Source organism: Aotus nancymaae, unplaced genomic scaffold, assembly GCF_030222135.1.
Source record: "Aotus nancymaae isolate 86718 unplaced genomic scaffold, 86718_ANA_hifiasm-v0.15.2.pri h1tg000041l, whole genome shotgun sequence".
NCBI classification, from domain to species: Eukaryota; Metazoa; Chordata; class Mammalia; order Primates; family Aotidae; genus Aotus; species Aotus nancymaae.
This window is the reverse complement of record NW_026988455.1, coordinates 1,272,369-1,289,298: the sequence shown is the minus strand read 5'-3', so window position 1 is coordinate 1,289,298 and position 16,930 is coordinate 1,272,369. Positions and strand designations below refer to the sequence as shown.

The 16,930-nt window shown below is 50.8% G+C and overlaps 1 protein-coding gene and 1 pseudogene across 11 annotated transcripts in view; one reads left to right on the top strand and one right to left on the bottom strand.

The window, feature by feature from the left end:
- Positions 1 to 814: 814 nt before the first annotated feature.
- On the top strand, positions 815 to 3,111 carry LOC105710606 (small ribosomal subunit protein uS15-like; annotated as a pseudogene).
- A 5,197-nt stretch (positions 3,112 to 8,308) lies between these two features.
- CGNL1 (cingulin like 1) overlaps positions 8,309 to 16,930 on the bottom strand; it is a 180,820-nt gene continuing 172,198 nt past the window's right edge. For all 11 annotated transcript variants that reach the window (XM_064361340.1, XM_064361332.1, XM_064361341.1 and 8 more), the window contains 5 exons: positions 15,111 to 15,194; positions 14,315 to 14,439; positions 13,233 to 13,341; positions 12,735 to 12,898; positions 8,309 to 11,643 (listed from right to left, as the gene is read on the bottom strand). In XM_064361340.1, the coding sequence (XP_064217410.1) occupies positions 11,508 to 11,643; positions 12,735 to 12,898; positions 13,233 to 13,341; positions 14,315 to 14,439; positions 15,111 to 15,194 (618 nt within the window). In that variant the 3' untranslated portion in view covers positions 8,309 to 11,507. The remainder of the gene's footprint in view (positions 11,644 to 12,734; positions 12,899 to 13,232; positions 13,342 to 14,314; positions 14,440 to 15,110; positions 15,195 to 16,930) is intronic.

The window sequence follows — 16,930 nt, the reverse complement described above, 5'->3', positions numbered from 1 at the left end:
CGTGCACGCCTCTAGTTCCAAAGTGTTTGAAGAGCTACTCCCAGGATGTACGGATTCCAGCTACTGTGTTGAACTTAAAAGAGTTTGGTAAATGTAGTTCACACTCCAATCATAAAGGGTCCAAATGTGACATAGCAAAATGAACAAGACAACTAGCCCAGCTAGCCCAGGGACATGCACCCCTCTCACCCAGCCAACCATCTAAGGAGGCTTGCGAGCACCATGACCCATAGTGACAGCAGCCAGGGAAGAACGATGGTCAACTCCACGCCGGAGCTGAGCGTTTCAAAGGATGACTGAGTGTATTGACTGAGGATCCTCAGAGGACAGAACCAATAAGGTGTGTGTATGTGTAGAGAGACAGAGAGGTTTATTATAGGAATTGGCTCATGCGCTTAGAGGCAGAGAAGTCTCACGATTTTCCATCTGCGGGCTGTAATTCAGTCCAAGCCCAAAGGCCTGAGATTGGCAGTGTGGGGGAGGGTGGCAGTGGCTGTGTAAGTCCCATTCAGAGTCTGAAGGCTGGAGAGCCAGGAGCGCTGATGTCTTGTAGTGGGAGAAGATGGACGTCTCAGCTTAAGTCGAGAGTGAATTCACTATTCCCCCCCTTTTTGTTCAGTTAGGGCCCTCAGCAGATCGGATGGAGCCCACTCACATTGGGGAGGGCCGTCTGCTTTACTCAGTCTGCCGATTCAGAGGGTAGTCTCTTCTGGAAACACCCTCACAGACACACCCAGAAATCATGTTTTACCAGCTATCTGGGCATCCCTTAGCCCCGTCAAATTGACACCTAAAATGTATCGTCACACAGAGGATGTCACCACTCTTCCACAGGGGAGAGACCTGGTGAGATCTTGGTCTTTGTGTGCCTGAAGATAGACACGTGGCCACCCAAGGAAAGCTGAAAATGCCACTCCCAAAACACCAAAACAGGCCAAGAATTTGGTGTTATTTCCAATCGATCTCCTTTTTTTTTTGTTTTTTTTTTTTTTGAGGCGGAGTCTGGCGTTGTGGCCAGGCTGGAGTGCAGTGGCGCGATCTTGGCTCTCACTACAACCTCTGCCTCCCGGGTTCAAGCAATTCTCCTGCCTCAGCCTCCCATGTAGCTGGGACTACAGGCACCCGCCACCATGCCCAGCTAACTTTTGTATTTTTAGTAGAGACAGGGTTTCACCATGTTGGCCAGAACGGTCTCAATGTCTTGACCTCGTGATCCTCCCACCTTGGCCTCCCAAAGTGCTGGATTACAGGCGTGAGCCACCACACCTGGCCCAGTCAATATTCTTCAGTATTTATTCTCCACACTGGAAGGACAAGGGGAGACCGTGCTCTAGGGTGAAAATGGAGAAAGCAGTTCTCTGGGGAGTTTTCAGTGTTTCTTTTTACTGTATAGGGCTGGTCAGCTCTGGTCCCAAACTTGGACATCCCAGCTCAGCCAAACCTCACCCTGACACTACCTGGGTCCACTTTCCTTACAGTGCAGTTTAGTCACTGTGCCATTAGTCAAGTCAGCCCTTGGGGTCTTACCGCTCCCTGGTGTTGCTATTAAGATACTGACTTCCTTGAGTATTGTTTTAAACAACGCACCCCTAATTACACTTGTGATATTTTAGAGCCTTGGTAGAATTTGAGCACCCTACGATATAGCTCCCAGCCTGGCCTGCCGTGGCTCTGCCCCACAGTGTCCCCCTGCCGGCCTTCCTGGTGCCTGAAGACCCCGCTATCTGGATTCTACCACAGTGACCTCCAATTTCTAACTGCAGGGGCGATCTTTTGTTTTCAAAAACTGCAGGGCGTTTGTTCTTCAGTGACTTGGTTGTTATTCCATGTCTTCAAACAGCTGTTTTTTTAAAAAAAAAAAAAAACTGTCCACCTTTTCTAGCTGTTCTCAGTGGAAGAGTACATTCTAATACCAGCTACCATGTCATGCCTGAAGCAGAACTCAACCCCTTTTGAAGTGGATGGCATATAAAGCAATCATTGTTTTGTTTGTTTATTTTGAGATGGAGTCTTGCTCTGTTGCCAGGATGGAGTGTAACGGTGTGATCGCGGCTCACTGCAACCTCTGCCTGCCAGGTTCAAGCAATTCTCCTGCTTCAGCCTCCCAAGTAGCTGGGACTACAGGTGTGAGCCACCACGCCCAACTAATAGTACTTTTAGTAGAGAAAGAGTTTCATCATGTTGGCCAGGATGGTCTCGATCTCTTGACCTCATGATCTTCCTGCCTTGGCCTCCCAAAGTGCTGGGATTACAGGTGTAAGCCATGGCGCCCTGAGAGCAATCAGTATTTTAAAAACTCAACGGTTGTGGCTCGTGTCTATAATCCCAGCACTTTGGGAGGCCAAAGTGGGCTCATCACCTGAGGTCAGGAGTTCAAGACCAGCGTGACCAACACGGAGAAACCTCATCTCTACTAAAAATACAAAATTAGTCGGGAGTGGTGGCGTGTGCCTGTAATCCCAACTACTCTGGGGGCTGAGGCAGGAGAATCGCTTGAACCTGGGAGGCAGAGGTTGCAGTGAGCCGAGATCGCGCCATTGCATTCCAGTGAAATGCTGTTTCAAAAAACAAAGATAAAACTCAACATTCAACACTTAATTTACCAAGAAGAAATTACCATAAGAAAATAAAAACAGCCTTTTGCTGCCTGACTGCCACCATCATGGATCGCATGCCTGCGCCAGGAAGGGCCCGTCCCAGTGGGCTTTGCCCTATCACCGCAGCATCCCCGCTTGCCTGAAGCTGACATCTGATGACATGAAGGAACAGATTTACAAACTGACCAAGGATGGCCTGACTCCTTCAGGTGTGATCCTGAGAGAACCACATGGTGTTGCACAGGTCTGTTTTGTGACGGGCAATAAAACCTTCGGAACCCTTAAGTCTAAGGGACTTGATCCTGATCTCCCTGAAGGTCTCTACCATGTAATTAAGAAAGCAGTTGCTGTTTGAAAGCATCTTGAAAGGGGCAGAAAGAATACGGATGCTAAATTCCATCTGATCCTGATAGGCAGTCGGAGTCACCATTTGGCTCAGTATTATAAGACTAAGCGAGTCCTCTCTCCCAGTTGGAAATACAAATCACCCACTGCCTCTGCCCCGGTCGCATAAATTTGTCTATGTAACCAAGCAATAAAGTGACTGTTCAACTAAAAAAAAAAAAAAGACTAATCTACATAAACCAGGCCTCAAAAAAACATAATTTTGAATGTAAAAGTGACAGAGTACTATGAAGAAGATGCTAAGATGTATACAAAATTTTAAAACACACAAAACAGTACTACATGGTGTTCATGGATGCATATATGTAAAAATATTTAAATTGAACAGAATACCCAGCAGATTTGAGAATGGCGGTTGCCTTTGGCAGAGAGTAAAGGACAGAGAACTTCATTGTAATGTTTATCTAAAAATGTAAAGCAAACAGACATGCACAGCTGTTACCACTGTTGATTCTTGGTGGTGGAAGCATGAACAAGCCAAATCCCTCCACTGGAAACGCCCAGAGATCAGAAGTCCTATTTCCTCCTTCCTCTTATTTGCTCCTCCCTAAATGTCCATGTTGCTGTTGTTGGTAGCACAGTCACTGTGACTAAGTCCACAGCTGGCTTAATCTGGCCAGCAGGCTCTGGATACAGGCTGGCATTTCTTAGAAAGCACACGCTCCGCAGGATGACCAGCGCAGGGAGCAAATGGAGCGCTGTGCTTCCACTCTGCACCCCTCTGATTCTCACAGAGAATAACCAACCCTAGTTACCTTGGGTGCACCTAACCTTTCCACGTGGCCTGGAAAGGCCACGCGACTTTAGTAAGCCCCAAAGCATCTTGCAGCTTGATTTTAGAATCCAGCAGCCATGAAAATGCAAACAAAAGAAAACATTTTGCCATGAAGGGGAGGAGGTAGTAGAGTGAGTTATTCATTCTCTGTTTCAGAAAATGAACTTGGTCTAGAAAGCCATCCACGTGTAAGTTAGGAAGAAGCACTGCTCAGGAAGGCCAGAGCTTTGGATTCTACCGGGGCTGGAGGAGGAGGTCACAGGCAGGTTGAAAGGAGGCCAGTTCTGTTTTCTGCTTCTTTGTTATCTAAATGCCAGGAGCAGCTTCCCCAGGAAGAACAGACCGGGACACGGGGGAGCCAGGAGCCCCAGAGAAGCTTGGGCACCAGTTGTAAAATCCCTTGCCTCCCTCTGCAGGGAGTCCTATGCCTGTCTCCAAAGAGCCCCAGTATTCATGCCCAACGATAGGCAGGGACAGATGAGAGGAGAGGCAGCCCCAGCCACAGAGAGAAGCGAGCAAATCAAGGAGCTGGACTGGCAGGCTTCCCGGCCCTTTCAAAGGCAGCAGGGCCTTTAACTGGAGGCGGCTGGCTTATCTTAATCTCCAAACCCCTTCCTGGAAAACAAGGCCGTCCTAGCTGGAGTCAGTGAGTCAGGCTGGCAACACACAGCAGGTGGCAGGGGGTTTTGCAGAAAGGAGACGCAGGCCACCTGCCTTCCCTTAGAGCGGGCCTCAGGCTGCAAGCACAGACTTGCAATCCAGTGTCCAGCCTTTGTGCCCAGTGTCCTCAGCTAGGGAAGCCAGCAGTGACTATTTCAGGGGGGCAGCAGGGTGAGAATGGCCATGGTAAGATACAGGCCATTCTGGGCGGTTAGAGTGGCAGACCTGGGACTGTAGCCACTTTAGCTACTAGTTGGGTGACCCTGGGCAAGTTACTGATCTTTACACACATTTCCTAACCTGTGAAAGTGGATAACGCCGCCTACCTCATAGGGTGCAGATTAAATCAGATAACATGCAAAGATGCCTGGCCCATAAGGTTTGCCCAATTATGGCTTCTGCCCTATTAAGGGATCTTAGGCATTAGTAAAGAACCATTCCCACTGCCCCAAATACTACTGGGTTCGTTCCCATAGTAAAGTTGTAAAGTCCCTGGGTGGGGTCCAGAAGAGATGTCCGTACATGTGGCAGACACACTACCCACCACCTGCACACACAACCCTTCCCCGCTCCAGCCCACCACACACTGCGTCAAAAGGCTGGGTCCTATTTCCACAGCTGTAGCCCCACTGCTCGTGGGAATGGCCAGGGGCCGAGGCGTCCCCCTCCTTCAAGATGAGCTCTGCACATGCCCATAAGTCCCAAAGCTAACTGTGACCCACAGGTTTCTCTCCATCTGGACACAGGTTAGCCTCCTGTCCACTCACAAGGAGCCAGAGCCCATTCCCACTGGGACCACTCCCCCGGCTTGGCAGAGACAAGGCTGCCACCTCCAGGAAGGCAGTTCACTGCTGCTGAGCCCAGGGGTTTCCAGCCTCCAGCCCAACATCCAGTACTCAAGTGAGGGGTCCGATTAAGACTTCAGTCAATAGTCGTCTGTTGGGGACAGTCTGCTGATTTCAGGTTGCAAGTGCAGTTCTGCATGTGACACTAACATGTAATATGCACTGCACAATGATAATTATTGTGGTACAGTTACAGAAGGAGAGTTTCATCACAAAGCAGTCTGGGGGTTGGGAAGATAAATGTTTCCTGAAAACCACCCAAACTCGAGGACTTGCTGATGCTGCTCAAGACCACTTTCCATGCAGCGAGACGGCGTGGAGACCCGATGACCCTGCAGAGCTACCCACGCAGCTCAGGCTCGGAGAAATCAGGGTGGCCTGGCAGCAAGGGAGCATCCAGGATAAAATGAGAGATCCGAAGATCACAGCAGTCGATGGCACCGAAGCAGCCAGCCTAGAGGACAGCTAGGAATCCCTGGCCAGCCACATCCGTGAGGCCTGTGGCTTCCAAGGCTCACTTCATCTCCACCTGCCCTGACTGCTGTGTTCAGGATGGAAGCAGGCAGCCCACTGTCGAGGTGCGTGGAAACCCACCATTGAAGGCGAGACCTGGATGACTGGGAGGCCGTAGGAGCCCCTAATACAGGGACTGAATTAAAGACCCGTATCCTGCAGGACGTGTGAGGCTGGGTGAGAGGTGGCAGAGTGTGAACTCCAGAGCCAGACCCAGAATCCAATTCCAGGTCCCCCACGTCCTACCACGTGCCCTCGGCAAGGTTAGTAGCCTCCGCCAGGGTGTCCTCACTTGTCACAGCAGGACCCGCTCAGGGGGTGGTCGTGAAGATCAAGTGAGCCAATAGGCATAAAGGACTGAGGCAATTCCTGATACATGGCAAGTGAGTGCTCGATACGTTAGCTGTGGAATCATGTATCGTCTCAGGGAAAACAGTGGGTACAGACTGCAGACAGAAAGCTAGCCAAGTCCAAGGAAAAACAGACACATTTGACATCACATAAATATGTGATGGACTTAATATTTACACGTCATTTCCATTTAGTTTAATAACCAGCCCTGCTGTCAGCACTCAGAGGTCCTAAACCACAGCCTAAACCTTGCTCGCCGGCAGTCCCCGGCCCATGGCGGCAGGTGCCAATCATGGGCAGGTAACTTACTCCATGTGCGGCTGATGGGAAAATGCCCAACTTTCCAGAGACTCAGCTTCCTTACCTCCCATAAACCCAGTTTCTGCCTTTCTCCAAAAATTGTTTAATTGCGTTTACCCGGCAAACCTCTGGAATCACACTGCCCATCCCCTAGGAGTTGCTGACAACTGTCGTGAGACCAGGTGAGATCCTGCACGGTGGGAACCTTGCAACCTTCCCCCCACACCATCGCTATCCTGTTGAACGTCTTTCTGACTTGCATTTCTCCAGCTTTAATAAACCAGTTATGGGCACACACTCCAAACTTTCTTTGTTGGCGGAGACGGGCTGGGCCTCAGTCATGCACGTGAAAGTCAGCGAGTCTTTAGCCCTAGGTATTCGGCACGTCTGAGCACAGGACCAAGCCACGTGGATCCCTCTGCAGAGCCTAGAATGCTTGGACCCTGCTGTCAAGTCATTTCTCCCCAGTCATTTGAAGATTTAGAACAGAAACACTTCTGGCTAACGACAGTCTTTCACAAAGACAGGCTCCCCCTAACTATGCACAAGCTCAGAGGGAGGAATGCTGAGAACATGAAGGAAATGAACTGCCGGCCTGCGGGGACCGTTTTCCTTTGGCTCTGGGCCTCCTGAGCCACATTCTTCCAGAGGGCTTGAGGGAAAGGTACCGCTCAGAATCTCATTCCCACCAAGAGGACCTCGGCAGAGCAGCCAAATCCAGCGGCCTAAATACAACAGCAACTAATGCTAAAAGAGTGACTTTTACTACAAATTAGAAAATTATGGACCTCAATAAAGTCAGGTATCTAACTTTAAAAAAGCAACGATCTATACAAAGGCTTTGCACTTATGAAAATTAGAAAATCTCATTTACATTGGGTTACTCCTTCCAATAAGGAGAGTCAGTGCTGCCAGACTGCTGAATGCAGAGAATGTCTATATGGACTGGGAGGCAGAGGAGGCTGTGGACAGAGCTCTGGGCAGGACACAGCAGTGAACCGTGGCGGCTCAATGAAGGGCTCTTTGGTGGGCGGCAGTGTGACGGGAACCCACCAGGGCAGGGACCCAGAGAGAAACAACAAGAGGAAGCTGTGACCACCCTTAGAACCGGAGGCTCAAGGAGAGAAGGTCACCCAAGTCCTAGGACTGAAAGGAACCCACCAGGGCAGGGATCCAGAGAGAAACAGCAAGAGGAAGCCGTAACCACCCTTAGAACCGGAGGCTCAAGGAGAGAAGGTCATCCAAGTCCTAGGAAAGCCCACCCAAGAAAGCCACACAGAGCAGAGAGTGATGGAGACATGTCCAGAATTCCACCTGCTCCCACTGGCTGAACCCAACTGGAGTGGCCATCAAGGAACCCAGGGCCTATACAGGTCAGCCTCCAGAGGACAGGGCAAAGGATAGACAGATCTGAGGACAATGATCATCGCAGGTCCCCTTCCACACGGAAGCTGCTTTTGTTCCCTGTAAAATACAGACTGTGGTGCCTGCTAGGGGCCTGGTGTGAGACCAGCAGACTACATGCCAGCTACAATGACAGAAGAACTCCAATTTAGAAAAAGGGGTAAACAGGGGGCTCCTGTTTATTGTTAACATTGAACATGCTTCCTCTTTTGCCATTTTCTGGAACAGGTAGTTTGGATATTTCAGAACATCACAAGCATCCAGGGCCACTAATTCCCCCAGCATTCATCACTGACCAGTCCCCACCCTTCTATTTCAGAAACCGGCCCCAGGGCTGGAAGACCTCCAAGCACCACTTCCCCCAGTAGCTCCCAGCCGCTCACCTTGGCAGTTTCTCAGGGGACACAGAGCCAAGCTCTGAAGAAAACAAAGAAGTCACAATCACAGGAGAGTCAAAATTCCCACTGGGTGACAGCGTTTATTGAAAGGAAATCTTGCTTTATCCAGGAATTCACTGAGATGGAGGTAGCCGCAAGAAGAACGTCTCTTTTGACAACCCAAAGCAACCAAACCATACCCCAAAGCAGAAACCCAGGGGAATAAGCCAGACGGCACTGCGGAACGACACTCCGAAGCAGGAAAAAAACATAAAAGACACAGGATGATTGTCTCTTCGGCATTGCATTTGGCCATGTATGTGTTTTTACATAAAATATATGTTTTCTTTTTAAGCTACCTAAAGAAAATACTCCTGATTGGGGTTAGTTCTTAAAGGAAAAAAAAAAAACAGAAAAATATATGTATATATAATAAAATTAAAGAATGATAGCATGTTATACCTGGAAAGGACCGTGGGCCCTAATCTTCACTTTGTCCCAGGCAATCCATGGCTCTGAGATTGAGCAACTGTCAAGGTCAGTGGGGTGAGATGAGCCGGGACTTGAAAACCCTTCTCTTAACTTCCAGTCTCTTAACTCTTCCCACTCCACTAATCCGCATGCGTTGCCAGCGCCCTCAGAGTGTAGGCTAGCGCAATTGTCAAAATGTTTAACAGCCTATTTTTACAGTAATGATGCAAGTATTCTGAAAGGTGACCTCTGTTCTCTTTCTATGGACAGTTTTGCTTCTTGTAGCCAACCTCGTGGCCACTGCAAAGAACTGGCCAGAATGAGGGGCAGCTACTCGCTCACAAACCCAAACACACACGCTCCCACAGTTCTTGGGCGTGCTGACCTTCCGCAGCTCCGTCTCTAGGTATGAGTGGGCTGAGGCTTCTCTAGGCAGATGTCGAATGACGGCGGAAGCAGCAGGGAAATTATGAACATAGCGAAGGTCAAAGTGAGCTCTAGGAAACCAGGCTTGTCATGTCCTCAGGACAGACAGACAAAGCGCTGAGGACAGAGGTGCTCAACCTCCATGTCAGTTTTTTGGTCATCTATCACCCCCTTTCCCAACACTGAGCTCCAAGAGGGGAGGAATTTGTAGCTGTTTAATTCACTGCTGTAGTGTCTGTGCCAAGGACTGTACCGGACACATCATCGCTGCTCAGTAATCTGCTAAATGAATGAACAGCTAAAGGGAGGAATCGCCCATACCCCACATAAGCAAGCAAAGAATCACCCCTCGGCTATGGTGAGGATGACGGTGACCCTGTAGACATGGCAGGGGCTTGGCTCTCTGGCTCCAGACTCCCACCCTTAAACTGGGCTGACCACTCTGAATCCTGTTGGGTGGGCTCTGACCTGGCACAGGTGGGACTCCATGGCAACTGTCATGGAGTTCTCTGGCCCAACGGCCTCTCACCTATTGGGATGCCTGGGGACACTGTGGAAGCAGCTGAACACTAGCATCTCTGCCCCGTATATGTCACCAACTCACAGGGTCCTCTCCCTGGCCACATCTCTACTGAGCTGCCTATCCCATACTCTAACCTGTGGAAGCCCAGCTGTGTTTGGACCTGGCCTATGGGCATGCTTGGGGACTGTCACAATGTGAAGCGACACAGGAATGCCAGGAGGGAGTGCCCGGATACCTAGCATCCTCCCGACCCCATCCTCCCTGAAATTCCTCTCCAGTCATGTGGCCTTGCCCCCAGACCTCAACCATTCCCTGCCAGCCTGCTGCTGGTGATGTCCCTCTGTCCCACAAAGTTGGAAAGAGTCCTCTAGTTTGCACAGACACACCTCTGCCTGACTTCTGTTTCTGTCTTCCTTCCCTTCCTCGACATGAACCTGAGCTCCTACTCAACCCACCTCTGGCCTGCACATCCCCCAGCTTTCAAGAGCTTCTCCGTCTTCCTTCTCACACAGGACCCACACCCACACCTGCCTATCTCCTCTCTCCTCCCCCTTCCCCCATGCCTTACCGGACACCTCTCAGCTCGTTCTCACAGCTAAATCCATGAACCTTTCCCCCATATCCTCCTAATCCCCCAATCCCAAAAGCCTGCTGTGGGAGGAGGGGAAAGGACCAGTAAGACATGACCACAGAGTCCCATCATTCCAGAAACGGCATCATTTGTTTAAAACCTTATTTACAAGTCTCCCTACCCCAGCTGTGTAAAAGAAATTGCAATCAGTGACTGGGAATGGGTCTCGGCAGGGTTCAGAAACTATAACAGAATTCTAGATAAAGTAAGCAAACAAGGCCATAGCTGCAGCCATAGACGCAAGTGACCTTCTGGCTTTCCCCTCTTCCAATGCGCTGTTTACGCAGACCACGTGCACTGCTAGTCTCGGTCTTAGTTGTCCGTGACCAATACAATTCTTTTTTTCCAACCCTGGTTTCCAAAGTGGTCTTTATTTGACTTATTCTCTCTCTCACCTCTGCTCCTTAATACTTAAAATCTAATGGCTTCATATTTTAAAAAAGAATACTCAAAGGCCGGGTGCAGTGGCTCACGCCTATAATCTTAGCACTTTGGGAGGCTGAGGCACGTGAATCACCTGAGGTCAAGAGTTGGAGACTAGCCTGACCAACATGGCGAAATCCCATCTCTACTAAATACAAAAAGTTAACCAGAAGTGGTGGTGGGCACCTGTAATTCCAGCTACTTAGGAGGCTGAGGCAGGAGAATCACTTGAACCTGGGCAGCAGAGGTTGCAGTGAGCAGAGATCACACGACTGCACTCCAGCCTGGGCAACAAGATTAAAACTCTGTCTCAAAAAAAAAAAAAAATACTCAATACAGGTGCGTGAACTTTACAAACCAGCCGCCCTACCAAGCCTCCGTCACACTCCAAACAGAACAGCAGCAGTCAGTAAGGTCTGGCTTAAAATATGTACAAGTGATACACTGTTTCCTCCCCACACAGTGCTATTAAATAAGACCTAGCCTTCTGGACCCTTTGTCTTGGCAGGGGGAGTGAGGAGGGACAGCAATGGAAATAGTGACTGTGGAACAGGGGCCTCAGCCTACCAAAGTGTGTTTCTTACAACACCCCGGTAGGTGGTGGCTCCTGTTCCTCAGGCATCCCAAAGTCTGAAACTGCAAAAGCTCTCTGTTGAAGACCCACTGAGAGACCCTGGAGAGGAACGTAACACTGAGGAACTGGCATGCTGTGCGAAGAGGCGGCGATGGTGTCGGTGGCAGACGGATGCTCCCCTCCCTGCCTCCCGCTTTGGGATGACAGCCACTTCCACAGCCCGGGAGTGCACTCAGATCTGGCTGGTGGCGGAGCTGTCCTTTGGGAAGGTGTAGCTCAGGGGTGCCTCGTAGAGGCTTCCCCCGTCTGTGCTGAGGTCATCATCGTCATCCATGTCATCCAGCACTTTACTCGGCAGCTTCTTCAGTCTGCTGAAACAACAAGGGGCATGTTTCCAGGCTCTGGGCCAGGGCCCGTCGCTAATTTGTAGATGAAGGAAGGGTTCGGGGTGGCTGTCTCTGCACGCCACTGAGTGGCACAGAAAACTAATACATGAACTTAGCAGGTCTGCACCTGATGGTCCCTTCAGTCACAGGTAGCCCACTGCCCCCATCTCAGCACGGAAAGCCCTTGTTGATGGGGTGGGCCGGGCTGGGACGGGATTGGGATTGATTTCCCCAGGCTGTTAGCGATCTTGTCTTAATTTAAAATTCTGGTATTTTGTTCACCATAGATTACACCTATTATCTTTTAAATATTGCTCTAAAATGTTATCTACCTTAATTACTGAGATTTTTGATGCCCTCTTAAATGTTGCACCCTAATGCCAACCTTGGGGCCAGTGAGCTGACAGGCCCCGTTTTACAGGATCCTCAATAAGCTGGAGCCTTCTGTCCATTTATGAGAACTACCCGGCACCCAGCACAGAGCCCCAGGTCACAGCCAGCCTCCAAGAAAGGCTCAGCTCTATGGATCAGCATGAACCTAATCTCATGAACCTTACCTCATACCCCGGGCAGAGACCCTAGAGCAGAGAAAGCAACCCACACAGACCCCCAACCCTCCGCTCCACACCCCCATCCTAATGACCACGGCAGACAAGCTTCAGAGAGCTGCTCTCTCCTGGAAACCAGGCTTGGGGAATCCTAGTCTCCGTGAAGATACATATCAGAACTTCACCTCCCTAAGTCAGACTAAAACAGGCTGGCCCAGGAACTGCCTCTCCATGATGGTATGAGCTAGTCTTATCTGCCCTAAGCCTCAGGTTCTCCTTATGATCAACAGGGATACCTGCCCCGCTGGCACTGGGGCATTGGTTTAAGAATGACATGCATGAGACCCTACTGCCCATGTAGAATGACTGAAGTGGACACAGTCACCTTCACCTCTAGGATAAGATAACCCCAAAAGCAACGGTGAGGAGCTGGCTTTGAGACAACAGGAGTGAGAATGCTCTGAAGGCAGAGCCTTCAACCATGGGGGGATTATCGGTCTCTTTGTGGCCTCCACATCTGCCCACCTTAAGTCCTTCTTCATGGAGTTGAGCTGTCCCTGCAGATGCTCATTCATGTCCATCTGCTCCTCCAGCTCCCGCTGCAGCTTCTTTTTAGAACTTTCCAGTCTGTCGATTTCCTCCTCGGCCTCCTCCACCTGCCGCTTCATGGCTTTCAAACGCAAGCTCAGCTGCATCGGCAGAGAGGGTGGGTCTGAGTGCCAGCTGATGGCCCAGCCCCCATCTCCCCAGGCAACCAGGACAGGGGAAATGGGGCAGCCAGTCTCTCGGGAAACATGGAGATCAGGTAATAAGACAAGGTTACCCTTTAAAAGCCAAAATCAGGGTGTGGAATTTGCTGATATCCCCTAATTATGTAGGCAAGAAGCCCCCATTCTAGGATGTGACCAGGTGCGTCGAAGGGGAGGAATCAGCCCACTCACACTCCACCCCTGCTCATTCCCTTCTGCCCCAGCCTGAGACATGCAATCTTGTCTGAGGACAAATGCACGCAGAGGCCCCCACCTGGTCCTTCTGATCGGTCAGCGACAGGTGCTCGTCATCCACCTGCATCACCAGCTCCTTCACCTTCCGCTCCAGCCGCCGGTTGCTGAGCTGCAGGTTGGCCCGATCCCTGGAAGTGGGGAGGCAGAGCCAAGAACCCTCTCACTCCCATCCCTGCGGGAGCCCAGCCCAGGCTGTGGAGGAGGACAAGCTCCAGCCAGGGGTGCCTGGTCGGCTCAAGGCTTAGGGTCAGCGAAACACAATTACACAGGAAGAAAAGCTGCTTGTGAGGCGGGGAAAGGAGGCTCTGAGAAGGGGAGTGACTGGCCCCAGGCTGCAGGGCCAGCAGGGTGCTGGGCGCGGGCTAGAGCTGCCCAGAGTTCCTGAGCTTTACTTTGTAAGGCAGTAAGTCACAAACTGCAGACAGATGTCTTGGGTCTACTCCAGGCTGTTCTGGCCTGACTCCCCAAAAGTCCAACTAACAGAGTAGATAATCTGAAGTGTCAAATGCCCGCATACCATGCCCCTTCTAGGAAGGTCAGAGGCCGTGAGTCAGAACTATGGCTGGAAGGCTGGTCAAGTTCAACCTGGTGCTGGCCCTCAGGCTGTCACTCAAGAGTCAGCTGCAGAGAATTGAGTTGTTGGAAAGGAGTGTGCTCACTGGATCCCACTGCGGGAGGGGTGTGCCCCATCTCGGACTGGTGGCCAATCGGCCTCTGCTTAAGTACACCTGGCCCCCAGGGCAGAGCCAGCCTTCTGGCCTCTAACCTGGCTCTAACTTGGTAGCTTCTGAGGCAGCCTGTCCTATTGAGACAACGGAAAAGGTACAGCAAGGACAGCAGCACCACCATGGACTGAGAAGTGGGGTCCTAAGCGGTAACCCAGCTACACCGGTATCTAGCCAGGCTACCTTACTCAACTCACTTATTTTGATGGGTCTCTGTTTTCTCATCTATAAAATGGAAATACTAAAAGTAAGTTTGTAGTTGCTCTGCCTTCCTCACAGGCTACCAGGATCGGGAGAGATCCCAAATGTGAGAGCACATTACAACGGGACTGTCACTGCCCCCTGGGGCCTCTGCACTGCTGTGGGCCCAGCTTACCTCTCCTCACTCTCCAGGCGGTCCTCCAGCTCCGCGATCCTGGCCTCCATCTGCACGACCAGCCCCTCTTTGCTGGACCGGTAGGAACCTTCCAGGTGGACAATCCGGCTCTTTAAGTCCTTGTTCTGGAACCACATAGGGAGACTGTGAGGGGCTATGTGTCTGCCATGCTCTGTGCAGAGCAGCGAAATAGGAGGTAGACCCTGGCATTTGGTTGCTGCCTGTGATGAGGCTGCTTTCTGCACCAGGACCTGTGGCCTGGAGACCTGGGGACCCCAGAGATGTTTCCAAGGAAACCCCTGAACTCAGTTGCAGGCCAGAAGAACAGGTTCTATCACACTCCCTCGTAAGCCTGAATGAAATCTTTGCCATGTCCTAAGACTCCTGGACGTCAAATAGGCTTTGCCTTGCCCTATAAATCTACAGGGTGCAGGAGAAATAGGCTCTGTTACCAATCACGTGCCGTGAAGAACATGAACAGAAACCATGTAAAAGAAACAATAACCCGATGAAGCTTTCTTAGTCGCTCGTGTGTCGGTGACATGGATTCTTTTTCATCCTCTTTACATTAGAATTTAGCCCTCTTCAGGATCTAGAAAATAACACGTGCAATTCCTCCTCCCTCAGCTGCCAAACTTCCTTGCAGATTTAATATGACTGGGAAAAACAACTCTGGAAAAGGACTGTCAGCCCCCACCCCAGAGTTCTGGAGATGCCAAGTAAAGCAGGGCCCTCCATTGAAGCGAGGGAGGGTTAGCGGGATGGGGGGAGCAGCTCACAGGCCGGCCGCCCTCACCTGCCTCTCCAGGGAGATCTTGTCACACTCCAAGTCTTGCCTCGCGGCTCTCTCCTGAAGTAGCTCATTCCTCACCTGCTCCATCTATAACAAGCAGAACCAAAGCCCAGAGGTTAGAAGGATTGTTTCTGTATCTTTTGTAGTGAAATGGTGCCCAGGAGCTGAATTCCAGCAACCAGGTCAACCCCGACTTTATGAAGGAGGTTGCCCTACCCAGCCCCTCCTGCCATCTGCTCTGGGGTACAGGATCTGTTTCTTAGTTCCTTCTTGATTTCTTAACGATTGCAATGGTGGTGATAGAAATAACACTGAGAGTCAAAGCTAGCCCTGCTGGTATGGGTTGAACTGCGTGCCCTCAAAAAGATATGTAGGTGCCCTAATCCCCAGTACCTCTGACGTGACCTTATTTGGAGAAGAGGACTTTAGAGAGGTAACCAAGTGAAAAATGAGGTTATTAGGGTGGGCCCTAATCCAGAATGGCTGGCGTCCTTTAAAATGGGGAAATACGAATGCAGAGACAAGCATGCACAGAGGGACGACGGTGCGTGAAGACAGGGCCACAGGGAGAGCGCTCTGGGGAGACGGAGGATTGGGGTGATGGGTCTATAATCAAGGATTGCCCAAGACTGCCAGAAACCACCAGAAGCTGGGAGGAGGCAAGGAGAAGCACTTTCCTCCTGCTCTCAGAAGCAGTGTGGCTCCGTAACACTTTGATCTCAGGTTTCTGGCCTCCAGAACCATGAGACAATAGATTTCTGTTGTTTTAAGGCACCCAGTTTGTGTTACTTTGTTACAGCAGCCCCACAAGACTGGTAGTACCTGCTTAGACCCCACAGGTAGGATCCCATGACACCCCCTGAACAACCCTATGAAGTAGGTCATAGTGTCTCTGCTGAGGATATTAAGGCTTCCAAAGGTCAATCAACTTGCAGGGTGACCCAGTGTCTGAGTGTGCCTGGACTGAGGACGTTCTCAGGTTGTTTCCATGCTAAAACCAGGACAGTCACAGGTGAACCAGGATGAGTCACAGTCACCCAACTTCCCCAAGAGCTACATAGCCAGGAATAGGGGAGCCGGCGTTCACCCGCACCCCTGAATGCCACATGATAAGCTCAAACTTCAGAAAGGGCTTCCAGAACGGGAGCATATCTCAGACACTGCTGAATCTCTCCTTTTTTATGCCAGAAATACAAGTCGGTGAGAATGCTGGGCAACTTCAGGAGACCTGATCAAGGCTGGACACTCATAAGAGTTTCTTGTATGCTCAGGAAAGGAGCCTCACAGCATATAGCACCAGAGAAGAAATCCCATCACCTGACCATCAGCATCTCTTTTCCTGATTACCGGTGGCTTGTGCGGGAGTAAAATGGGTTATCAGAGAGGAAGGCTCCAGACCCTGTTGCCAGAACCGTCCAGCAGAGGGCAGCCTGAAGAAGCCAGAAGAATAGAGCTAAGCCTGTAAAATAAAACCACCTTTTCCTTCTTAAGGATGAAAAACAAATTCCAGGGCCCAACATGGCTACGAGGTGCACACACAACCCCAGGACACCAGAGCCTGGAGAGTATTTGACACAGGCTCACCTGGACCGGCCTCAAGTTGAATTTTGCCACCTGTACAAGCACCCCAGTGAGTAAAAGATAATCTCGCCCCTTCCTCACTGTCCCCCGTGGAGAGCAAGAACTGGGGTCCCAGGAATGGCCAGAGGAGACACCCTACATGGGGCCAGGCTTGCATTTGCTCCCTGGCTCCCCTTGTCCTGACCGTGGTGTGTCACACAGCATGATGTCACTGGCAACGGGGCAAAATGAGGCTGGCGGGG